A 12,328-nucleotide genomic window follows, 5' to 3' on the forward strand; every position below is an offset into this window, starting at 1 on the left:
GCCTCGACAAAATGTCGGGCCACTGGTTGGTCTATTTCTTTGCCACTCAACGCTAATCTAATGGCGGAGCGGTGCTGACCTGCTCTTTCCCTAAACATACAGATGGTCTTCCCCACGTAAATGAGACTGCAGGGACAAGTGATCATATAGATCACAAAGCGGGAGGTGCACCCCAACACATGCTTTATGGGGAATTTTTTGCCAGATCTCGGATGAGTGAAGAAATGGCCAGTGTCTAGATGACTACACGTTGCACATCCCGTACAACGGTAGCATCCAGGCTTCCTGCTCAAGAAATTGGTTGGGGCTGTAGACCGACCCGATACATCGTTGTGCACCAACCAATTCTTGAGATTTTTCCCTCTTTTGTGGCCTATCATGAGTTTTGATGACTTCAGAGATTGTATGCCTGAGTCCGTATTAATTAAGGGCCAATATTTTTTGGCTACTTTTTTGACAGTATTACTCATGGTACTGTATTCATTTACAAAAATCATGGTCTTGGACATGTCCTCAGTTTTCTTGCGGACTTGTTTAATTTCTTCTCTAGGTTTTTGAAACACTTTTTGTTTGGCTTTCTCAAGAGTCTTGGGACAATATCCTCTTGACATAAATTTCTCAGACATACTTTCCACCTCCTTAAGCGCCTCAGTGTCTAGGTTGGTGATCCGTCTCGCCCTAAGAAACTGCGAGTACGGGAGACCTTGAATGAGGGAGACAGGGTGGTGGCTACTGGCATGCAGTGCCACATTACAGTCAGTGGGCTTATGAAAGATTTTAGTAAAGAATTTATTTTCGTGCCATCTGATGTTAACATCAAGATAGTCAATGCTTTCATGACTGCACTGGTAAGTGAATTTAATATCGGAATGCATCTGATTAATTTCTGCCATGACTGCGTGGAAATTGGCGACATCACCATCCCATAGGACAATGATGTCGTCTATATATCTGTAGAAGAAGCGAGTATGTTGTGAAAAAGCATCATTGTCCAAGAACAGATTTTTTTCAATATCGAACATAAAAATGTTCGCCACAGACGGAGCCACGTGAGATCCCATTGCGCACCCCCGCAGCTGTCTGTAGAATGAGTTGTCAAAAAGGAAATAATTCCTGGTAAGCGTTTTCTCCAACAATTCTACAAACAGCTGAACGGGGGGGCCCTGGTACTCACTTTGTGTGGAAATAAATCTTCGTACACTCTCAATTCCTGCTGTTTGGGGAATACTGGTGTACAAAGATACTACATCTATAGTACACAATAATAATTTCTCAGGAAGTCCAGAGAGAGAGAACAGTTTTTCGAGAAGCATATTTGAATCTTTCAGAAAAGTTTCTTGCTTCTGTATCAGCGGTTGGACGTAGAAATCAAGATACTTTGAAATGGGACTATACAAGGAGTCCCTGGCCGAGATGATGGGTCGGCCAGGGGGAGCGACCAGGGACTTGTGTATCTTGGGAAGTGTGTATAACAAGGGGACTTTTGGATAGTCACATGATAGGTTATTTTGGACAGATTCAGAGATCCAACCATGCTGTGTCGCCATACATAGAATTCGATCCAGCTCAGTCTTGTACACATTAGTGGGGTCCTTGTCAAGCTTCTGGTAAACCGCTTTATCCGATAGCTGACGGTAGATCTCTTTTTTGTAGGTATCAGTGTCCTGGATAACCAGGGCACCCCCTTTATCTGCCGAGCGAAAGACCACCGAGTGGTCTTTGCTCAATGTTTGTAAGGCCGTGAATTCTTCCCGACTGAGGTTGTAATTGGTCGACTGACAATTTTTATGTGCTGTTGACACTTCATGGTCCAATATCCTCATAAAAGATTTAATAGATGGATTTAGAGAATTAGGTTCAAAGTTCGATTTTTTCTTTACAGGTTGAGGGTCATAGTTAGAAACACTAGGAGAGGCAGAGAAGTATTCTTTTAATTTGAGTCCTCTGTTAAGACGCCACATTTCTTGTTTCCACCCAAAAGGGTTGAATTTGTTGGTTGGACAAAATGTAAGTCCTTTATTTAATATTCTCTCTTCTGTGGAAGTCAAAGATCTGGAAGAAAGGTTGACAATTATGGTTTCTTCCCTTGCGTTCTTTTTGCGGACCCTCTGCCCTTGGCCCCCACGGCGGGTGCGCGCCCTCTGCCTGTGACCTTCTGGGCACGAGTTTCTACCCCTAAAGGGGGTTTACTTAGAGGGTTGTCCGATTGGCGATCTGACTCACTGTATGAGGAGTTTGATCCACTTGATTTTTCAAAGCGGTATCTCTGCCTGTACCTGCCCTCCCTTTTCTGTGTGGTATAATTGGATGGACCTCTGCCCGTTGCCCAAGTGTAGACTCTTTGTTCCTGGTAGTCTAAGTCCACTTTTAATAATTTCTCTTTTTTGTATTTGATAAGTTTTTGTCTGTATTCAGTAATCTGGGTATTGAGCTTTCCAATCCAATCTGTGGATGTGTCTTGTAAGAGAGTGGGCTTATGTAAGGATTCAAACGTTTTGATTTTTTCAGCGATACAAGCTACCTCCCTGGCTGACTCCTCTATGACTAAAAGGATCAGATCCAGGGAGCACTTGTTCAGTATCGCCACCCACTTTTTGCAAAACTCTATGTTGTTGCGTCCGATAGTGGGAACGTTTTTTATACGGAACCCCCGGGGTATTTTACGCTCCTTGTGGTAGTCTGTGAGTGTAACCCCATGCAAATAATAGTCCACCTCTTTCTTTTTAAGTTTCAATAAGTTGCCAAATAAATCAGTAGTAGGAGTGATCTAGAGGGTGTCACTCCTACTACTGATTTATTTGGCAACTTATTGAAACTTAAAAAGAAAGAGGTGGACTATTATTTGCATGGGGTTACACTCACAGACTACCACAAGGAGCGTAAAATACCCCGGGGGTTCCGTATAAAAAACGTTCCCACTATCGGACGCAACAACATAGAGTTTTGCAAAAAGTGGGTGGCGATACTGAACAAGTGCTCCCTGGATCTGATCCTTTTAGTCATAGAGGAGTCAGCCAGGGAGGTAGCTTGTATCGCTGAAAAAATCAAAACGTTTGAATCCTTACATAAGCCCACTCTCTTACAAGACACATCCACAGATTGGATTGGAAAGCTCAATACCCAGATTACTGAATACAGACAAAAACTTATCAAATACAAAAAAGAGAAATTATTAAAAGTGGACTTAGACTACCAGGAACAAAGAGTCTACACTTGGGCAACGGGCAGAGGTCCATCCAATTATACCACACAGAAAAGGGAGGGCAGGTACAGGCAGAGATACCGCTTTGAAAAATCAAGTGGATCAAACTCCTCATACAGTGAGTCAGATCGCCAATCGGACAACCCTCTAAGTAAACCCCCTTTAGGGGTAGAAACTCGTGCCCAGAAGGTCACAGGCAGAGGGCGCGCACCCGCCGTGGGGGCCAAGGGCAGAGGGTCCGCAAAAAGAACGCAAGGGAAGAAACCATAATTGTCAACCTTTCTTCCAGATCTTTGACTTCCACAGAAGAGAGAATATTAAATAAAGGACTTACATTTTGTCCAACCAACAAATTCAACCCTTTTGGGTGGAAACAAGAAATGTGGCGTCTTAACAGAGGACTCAAATTAAAAGAATACTTCTCTGCCTCTCCTAGTGTTTCTAACTATGACCCTCAACCTGTAAAGAAAAAATCGAACTTTGAACCTAATTCTCTAAATCCATCTATTAAATCTTTTATGAGGATATTGGACCATGAAGTGTCAACAGCACATAAAAATTGTCAGTCGACCAATTACAACCTCAGTCGGGAAGAATTCACGGCCTTACAAACATTGAGCAAAGACCACTCGGTGGTCTTTCGCTCGGCAGATAAAGGGGGTGCCCTGGTTATCCAGGACACTGATACCTACAAAAAAGAGATCTACCGTCAGCTATCGGATAAAGCGGTTTACCAGAAGCTTGACAAGGACCCCACTAATGTGTACAAGACTGAGCTGGATCGAATTCTATGTATGGCGACACAGCATGGTTGGATCTCTGAATCTGTCCAAAATAACCTATCATGTGACTATCCAAAAGTCCCCTTGTTATACACACTTCCCAAGATACACAAGTCCCTGGTCGCTCCCCCTGGCCGACCCATCATCTCGGCCAGGGACTCCTTGTATAGTCCCATTTCAAAGTATCTTGATTTCTACGTCCAACCGCTGATACAGAAGCAAGAAACTTTTCTGAAAGATTCAAATATGCTTCTCGAAAAACTGTTCTCTCTCTCTGGACTTCCTGAGAAATTATTATTGTGTACTATAGATGTAGTATCTTTGTACACCAGTATTCCCCAAACAGCAGGAATTGAGAGTGTACGAAGATTTATTTCCACACAAAGTGAGTACCAGGGCCCCCCCGTTCAGCTGTTTGTAGAATTGTTGGAGAAAACGCTTACCAGGAATTATTTCCTTTTTGACAACTCATTCTACAGACAGCTGCGGGGGTGCGCAATGGGATCTCACGTGGCTCCGTCTGTGGCGAACATTTTTATGTTCGATATTGAAAAAAATCTGTTCTTGGACAATGATGCTTTTTCACAACATACTCGCTTCTTCTACAGATATATAGACGACATCATTGTCCTATGGGATGGTGATGTCGCCAATTTCCACGCAGTCATGGCAGAAATTAATCAGATGCATTCCGATATTAAATTCACTTACCAGTGCAGTCATGAAAGCATTGACTATCTTGATGTTAACATCAGATGGCACGAAAATAAATTCTTTACTAAAATCTTTCATAAGCCCACTGACTGTAATGTGGCACTGCATGCCAGTAGCCACCACCCTGTCTCCCTCATTCAAGGTCTCCCGTACTCGCAGTTTCTTAGGGCGAGACGGATCACCAACCTAGACACTGAGGCGCTTAAGGAGGTGGAAAGTATGTCTGAGAAATTTATGTCAAGAGGATATTGTCCCAAGACTCTTGAGAAAGCCAAACAAAAAGTGTTTCAAAAACCTAGAGAAGAAATTAAACAAGTCCGCAAGAAAACTGAGGACATGTCCAAGACCATGATTTTTGTAAATGAATACAGTACCATGAGTAATACTGTCAAAAAAGTAGCCAAAAAACATTGGCCCTTAATTAATACGGACTCAGGCATACAATCTCTGAAGTCATCAAAACTCATGATAGGCCACAAAAGAGGGAAAAATCTCAAGAATTGGTTGGTGCACAACGATGTATCGGGTCGGTCTACAGCCCCAACCAATTTCTTGAGCAGGAAGCCTGGATGCTACCGTTGTACGGGATGTGCAACGTGTAGTCATCTAGACACTGGCCATTTCTTCACTCATCCGAGATCTGGCAAAAAATTCCCCATAAAGCATGTGTTGGGGTGCACCTCCCGCTTTGTGATCTATATGATCACTTGTCCCTGCAGTCTCATTTACGTGGGGAAGACCATCTGTATGTTTAGGGAAAGAGCAGGTCAGCACCGCTCCGCCATTAGATTAGCGTTGAGTGGCAAAGAAATAGACCAACCAGTGGCCCGACATTTTGTCGAGGCCAAACATTCACTGGCCACCCTAAAATACAGATTAATTGACCACGTACCCAAGTCCAAAAGAGGGGGAGACAGAGAGAAGATTTTATTACAATTAGAGACCTTCTGGATTCATAAACTGAACTCAGTGGCCCCGTGGGGTCTCAATGAGTCAATCTCCTTTGCCTGTTTCCAGTGATGCCCTTTTTTTCCCCCCTCATCTTTTCAGGCACTTGATGCCATCAACAGTCAGGGAGATCATTATGCCATATAGGCTCTTTACCATAGGCTGCCTTGTTGTTCTATTTATTATGGTGACATGAGTGCACAGCATATATATTTTTTCTATACAGCCTGTACAGCCAATGCATATTTTGCCCTTTCTGTTGCTAGTATTTTTGTTTTTTCATTGTCTGCTATTTGTCATCTTTATATCTATTAGCCTGCATCTTCATAAGTCACTTGTGTCTTATATATGCCCAATTTTCTATTATATATGTCATTAACCATAGTCGTGTTTGGTTGACAGGGCTCTGTCACCCATTTCGGATCCTTCCACAGGATCATATGTGTTTTTAAACCATTTTTTGTAATTTTTTTGCGTATGGTGTCAGGTGTCGACACAGTGTCGACCATGTTTGTATGTCACTATTTTTTCACTTTATTCATCACTTTTTTTGTATAGTGCCTTTGTAATCCTCCAGCAAGGGACCTCAGGCTGCCTGCTTGCTATATTTTGGTGCATTGGTGTCAGTTCCTTTTGGCAGGCATTGAAGGGAGACTGTACATGTCCCCGAGCGCACAGTTGCGCACACATCAGTACAGGAGATTTCCTGACTGACGTAGGTTGCCGATGACACAATTGCAGAGGCTTGCACATGCGCAGTAGCACGCGCAGCCTAACGGAGTGAAATCTGTTTGACCACTCTGAGCGGCGGTATTACGTCATTCCGCACAGCGCGACAGCCTGATTGAACGCTGGGGGAGGAACAACGCACGCTATGGCACTTTTCCAGCATCACTTGTCTTTAAAACTTGGTGAGTAAGTTTGTATTGTTGTTCTTGAAAAAAATCTGCTTAAAGATTGAAACGTTGAACTGAACTGCCTGTGTCCAGGAGTTATTCTTCATTCTGAAATCCAGCGAGTGCCGCCCTAATTGTCTCTGTGTGTGTGTATATATATATATATATATATACAGGAGGCTTGTGGAGCGGCACTCAGGTAGTAGATGTAGCAATAATCGACACTACAATGTCATCAGTTTCAACGTTTCAGTGCTCTATTTTATTGGCACTATCGTCAGGATACAACGACAATAGTGCCAATAAAATAGAGGGTACTTGTTTCCTAGCACGGCCACAATCGTGAGTAATCGTGTCCCTTAATTAAGGGACACGATTACCCACGATGGACCCGATTTCTTTTGAAATCAGGTCCATTTTGCCGGCTAGGACACAATATCGGGGGCATCGCGTCGGTCGGGACCATTAACATTGGTCCCGACGCGACCGACGCGATGCCCCCGATATTTCCATAGACTTCAATGTTAAAAAATATTTTAACATTGAAATCTTGTCGGGAAAGGTAAAATATCGGGGGCATCGCGTCGGTCGGGACCATTAACATTGGTCCCGACGCGATGCCCCCGATTTTTGCATAGGATTCAATGTTAAAAAATTTTTTAACATTGAAATGGTGTAAAAATGTCAAAAAATGTGAAATGGGTCCATATGACCCATTTCACATTATAGATGTCCCCGTCGTCGCCCCACGATAGACGCCAACCCGAAGCGTGGCGAGCGCAGCGAGCCCGCGAGGGGCGGCGGTACGCGTCCTCCGACCTTTTCATGCCCTACTATCCACTAGGGCGTGGAGTGAGAATAGAATAGTGTGGCGAGCCACCGAGCCCGAAGCGTGGCGAGCGCAGCGAGCCCCGCGAGGGGACGCGGATACCTTCACAGTTATACGCGTCCCCTTGCGGGCTTCACAGGTGTCCGTGGCGACGCGGACACCTGTGAAGCCCGCGAAGGGACGCGTTTACCTGTGAAGGTATCCGCGTCCCCTCGCGGGGCTCGCTGCGCTCGCCACGCTTCGGGCTCGGTGGCTCGCTGCGCTCGCCACACTATTCTATTCTCACTCCACGCCCTAGTGGATAGTAGGGCATGAAAAGGTCGGAGGACGCGTACCGCCGCCCCTCGCGGGCTCGCTGCGCTCGCCACGCTTCGGGTTGGCGTCTATCGTGGCCTGGGGTTAACGCGCTTAAATTTGGGGGGGGTTGGGAATTCTTTTCATTGAATCCAATGTAAAATTGGGTCCCAGGGACCCAATTTACATTGGATTCAATGAAAAAAATCGGGTGAAAAATCGGTCGGTCGCGTCGATCGCATCGCATGCGACCAAATCGCATGCGATGCGATCGACCCGATTTTTCCGACACGACCACCCCGATCTGAATCGGTGTGGCCGTGCTAGGAAACAAGTACCAAATAGAGCACTGAAACGTTGAAACTGATGACGTTGTAGTGTCGATTATTGCTACATCTACTACCTGAGTGCCGCTCCACAAGCCTCCTGTATTTCCTGCTTTTTCTACAAAGCTGAGAAGGCACCAGGGCAAGTTACCTAGCTCTCAGCACAGAGTGCCGGTCCATCTGCTGAGTCGGCCTGATCCATCGGAATCTGATGAAAACAGGCCAAATCGGACTAGTGTGTGGGGGCCGTAAGAGTTCATGTGCTTAGAAGCTGGAAGCAATGTAATTCTGTAATTTGCACTGCAGGTCCGGGTCCACATCCCTGCAGTAACGCTCAAGCTCCTAGCACATTGTGCCTGCTCTGTGCTGAGCGCTGGGTGATTCTAGACTGGGGCTGCTTAGACACTCCTCCACTCCCAGCAGCAGCTCCTCTACTCCAGCCAGGGAGCAGAGGAGCTGCTGCTGAGGGTAGCAGGGTTCAGCACAGTGTGTGTGTGTCAGGGTCAGGAGTAGAAGCTCTGCAGGCTGCAGCACAATATGTATGCATTAGTTGAGTTAAGAATTTGAAGTGTGTGAGCTGCATGGGGGGGCTGCATCAGGGGCTGAGCTGCATTGAGTATGGCATCAGGGAGAGAACTGCATCAGGGGTATGGCCTCAGCGGGAGAGATACGTCAGGGGTAAGGGATATATATATAATTTAATTTCACTGTTGCCATGTGGAGCGAGCAAAATTTATAGTTACGCCACTGCGCAGGAGACCTGCTCTCATACAGCCGGCTGGATTGATGACTTCTCTGCCTGGCTGTTACAGCGGATGTTAAAGGCAGGGAGGAGAAGGGATTATTCTCCATAGCAACAAGCATATTAACCCCATGGCACCGCATGCAACCCCTGGTATCAAGCATGTGGCTCCTACTTTTTTCATCCTGGCTCCTAGATTTGAAAGAAATTTGTCAAGCCCTGACATAGAAGCAAACAATTGTATTCCTACCCAGAATCCCTGGCTGCTGCAGTCCAATGACTCATTGACAGACACCACTATTCCAGTCTGAGATGTTCTATGACAATGCACCTGGCTGCAGATGTTATGCCGTCTAGCTGCCAAGCACAAGGGGATGCTTGAAATGTCTCTCCTATTAAATCACCCCTTTGAAGTGGTTTGCATCCATTACCTACAGGAAATCATTAGTCTTCACTGAGGTGTAACTGAAATTGTATGCTATACCATCAATCCCCAGAACATGACTCCAAGTCAACTTTTCCTGCACAAAGACTAGAAGGATTTAATAAGTTTCTATATTTAAAATGTTCTGTGCGGTGTCTCATACTACAACCGTAAACATGAGGAGGATTATCTAACTTGGGGCTTTTTTTTGCTTGTTTATTTTTCTGCTAGGTACCAGCCCGTCAAAATAACAGAACAGAATAGTAATGTCAGTGCCCGCAGCTGTGATCTGCTGAACGGAGCAGCACTTAAATTCCCTTGGGTGCCATCGAATGGCTGTCCGCATGCAAAACACTTGAATTACCCCATATAGGTGATGAGCAGTGTCATATTTCATGGTGGGCAGCACGGACGGTGTAATGGTTAGCATTACTGCCTCACAGCACTGAGGTCATGAGTATGATTTCCACCATGGCCCTAACTGTGTGGAGTTTGTATGTTCTCCACGTGCTTGCAAGGGTTATCCTCCGGGTACTCCGGTTTCCCCCCACATTCAAAATAAAAAAAAAACTGGTAGGTTAATTGGCTCCCAACTAAATTAACCCTAGAAACTATGTGTGCATGTACATGTGGTCGGGAATATAGATTCTAAGCTCCACTGGGGCAGGGACTGATGTGAATGTTCTCTGTAAAACGCTGCAGAATGTGTGCACTATATAAATAACTTTAATAACTATAATAATGATCCTATATACATTAAAAGGCTATTAATGATGCTATACTTTGAAAGACTGTAGCACTGAAACAACCTTTCTGTTCACTTCCAGTAATGAATGCCGGCATGAGGAAATACTTTCTGCAAGCCAATGATCAGCAAGACCTAGTGGAATGGGTGAATGTCCTCAACACTGCTACCAAAATTACAGTGAGTATTGCAATCACTCCCTCCTATGGTTTAATACCTAGCTCCAATGTCTTTACCGTCTGCTGATTAGACTCAAATCATTTTAAAACCTTTTTACACAAATTACTGCGTTTTGGTAACGAAGTTGTAGGCACAATTTGTCAGGCGGACTATTGTGTTGAAGGTTTATAGATTGGATACTCAGGAGGGAGAATCGGCTGACAACAAGCGGTAGGCAGCCGTTCACAGAAGAGATTTCTTGTGGGATGCACACTTTTATGTAATATGTAATGATGAGTGTAATAAAACTTAACTTTTAATGCCAATTTTTATCTAAAATAATGGCTAAAATAGCTTCACAACCTATACAATTTATCGTAAAAAAATGAGAGAATATATACTTCTAGGATTATAAGCAAAGAATAATTCTACTGGATATTTAGTATGTTATATCTATATAATAGTAGTAGTTGGTGGTGTTGTTTGTTTAACATACACTGTTGGTGTATGGTTAAGTTGTGTCCTTAAATAGGACAGTTGTAGACACGTCCAGTGTGTTAAATAGTTGTAATTTTATTTATGATTAGATTCAAGGTAAAAGAACAATAATACCCGTTAGCCTAGGGATAATTAGTGGTAATAAGCTGTTAGATAACCACTGTTAGAGTATTATAGCAGAACACACAAGGTATCCAAAGAGAGACGGGAAAAGAGAAGTACAGTGTTTTTAGATTCAATTCTTTCTGCTGCCCAACGTCTTCAAAATTGAGCGGACGGAGGGTGAGAAGTTGACACACCGATAGAAAAAAAGGTAGGTGTAAAGAGGACACTTCTGTGTGTAGTGTTAGGTCAGCCCCGGTGCAACAGCATTGCAGGACTGAAATACGCTACCAGAAAGTCTCTCCTACACAGGATGTAACAAAAGTGGTGAATAGTTACATGCATAGGAAACATACGTATCCAAATATTAAAACTCAATATTGGAGAAATATATGATGCAAAGTAACATTATCTCAGAAGCTCTGAACAATGATTGACAGTTGTGGTGTTAGAAGTATTTGTGCTGTAAATCTAATCTGCTGAGTTAATACAAATTGCATCTATTGTTTATAATCAATTTGTAGATTTAGCAGACATATAACCACAACTGTGAAAACAAATGTTCAAAAGTGACCCTAGGGTATTAGGATGATTGCACAGTGTTTGTATATATGATGTAAATAATCAAGCGGTTAGTACATGAAAAGGATTTCCTTAAATGAATCATTTCTGCAAAACGTATAACTGAAATGAGGCAATCATCAGAGGGGGTGAATAAGTTAAGTGCAGAGTGTCAGCTGTAACCTCTCGTCTTCAATGAGCAGACGGGAGGTATGACTGACACACCGTCACACTGCTGAAGAGAAAGGAGGGAGCGTGTGCTGGAGACACAGACTGTAAGCGGTGTTAAGTCAGCCCTGATGCTGGTGCTGTGCAGGGCTGAAATGCGCCGCCAGCGGGTCCCGCTCAACACGTGGAAGGAAGAGGGGAATGGGATAAATGTGAGGCAGACGGGTACACTGGAGTGGTCAGTTCTATCACAGGTTTATAGATTGGTCAGAGGAGCACAATGTTAAGTATAAGCAATGCAATGATGCCACCTCCGGTTTATTGTGGTATATCTTGCTGAGCAATGCAATAAAGTCTGCTCCACCAGTCACATGGAAAATGTATGCTATATCATCTTGCATCGCTTATTTTTTGTTATGCTTGCTCTGTAACATTGATATTCAAGCTATCACAATGTGTTCTTTCTTTGAAGCTCTAATATTGCATCCCACTTAAACCAGGGTTGCCTACTTATAAAGCCAGAGGGAGACTGTCAGCAGCACTTCGGGGGGCGGGGCCTGATGTAGATGTCATCAATCCCAGCCCCCCAGCACTGCAAATTCCGCAATTTGAGGGCAGGGCTAAATGACACGACACCCCCCCCCCCCCGGATTAACGCTGCCACGGGGGCTGGTATCCGGGAGATTTGCCCACCTTTTTGGGGGGGGCAAATCTGACTTAAACGTATCACATTTTTATTGTTTTGGCCATGTACAATTTCTGGGAATTTTATCCAGACAATACTGCAACCAACATACAAAAATACCTTATTCACGGTGCGCACTTTTACGATGAAATGCCTGGATCCGTCCTTCCTTATACTGCCCGGGACCGCGTGCGATAACACCAACGCCCATGGGAGCATGCATATTGGCTGTAGACACTGAATGATCAGGAAG

General features: G+C 44.3%; 1 protein-coding gene across 4 annotated transcripts in view; it reads left to right on the forward strand.

The window, feature by feature from the left end:
* The window catches only part of PLEKHA1 (pleckstrin homology domain containing A1), an 80,591-nt gene that overhangs the window by 46,561 nt on the left and 21,702 nt on the right, over nucleotides 1–12,328 (forward strand). For all 4 annotated transcript variants that reach the window (XM_083149194.1, XM_083149196.1, XM_083149195.1 and 1 more), the window contains one exon: nucleotides 9,985–10,082. In XM_083149194.1, the coding sequence (XP_083005320.1) occupies nucleotides 9,985–10,082 (98 nt within the window). The remainder of the gene's footprint in view (nucleotides 1–9,984; nucleotides 10,083–12,328) is intronic.

Source organism: Crinia signifera, chromosome 6, assembly GCF_055691185.1.
Source record: "Crinia signifera chromosome 6, ASM5569118v1, whole genome shotgun sequence".
Taxonomy (NCBI): Eukaryota; Metazoa; Chordata; class Amphibia; order Anura; family Myobatrachidae; genus Crinia; species Crinia signifera.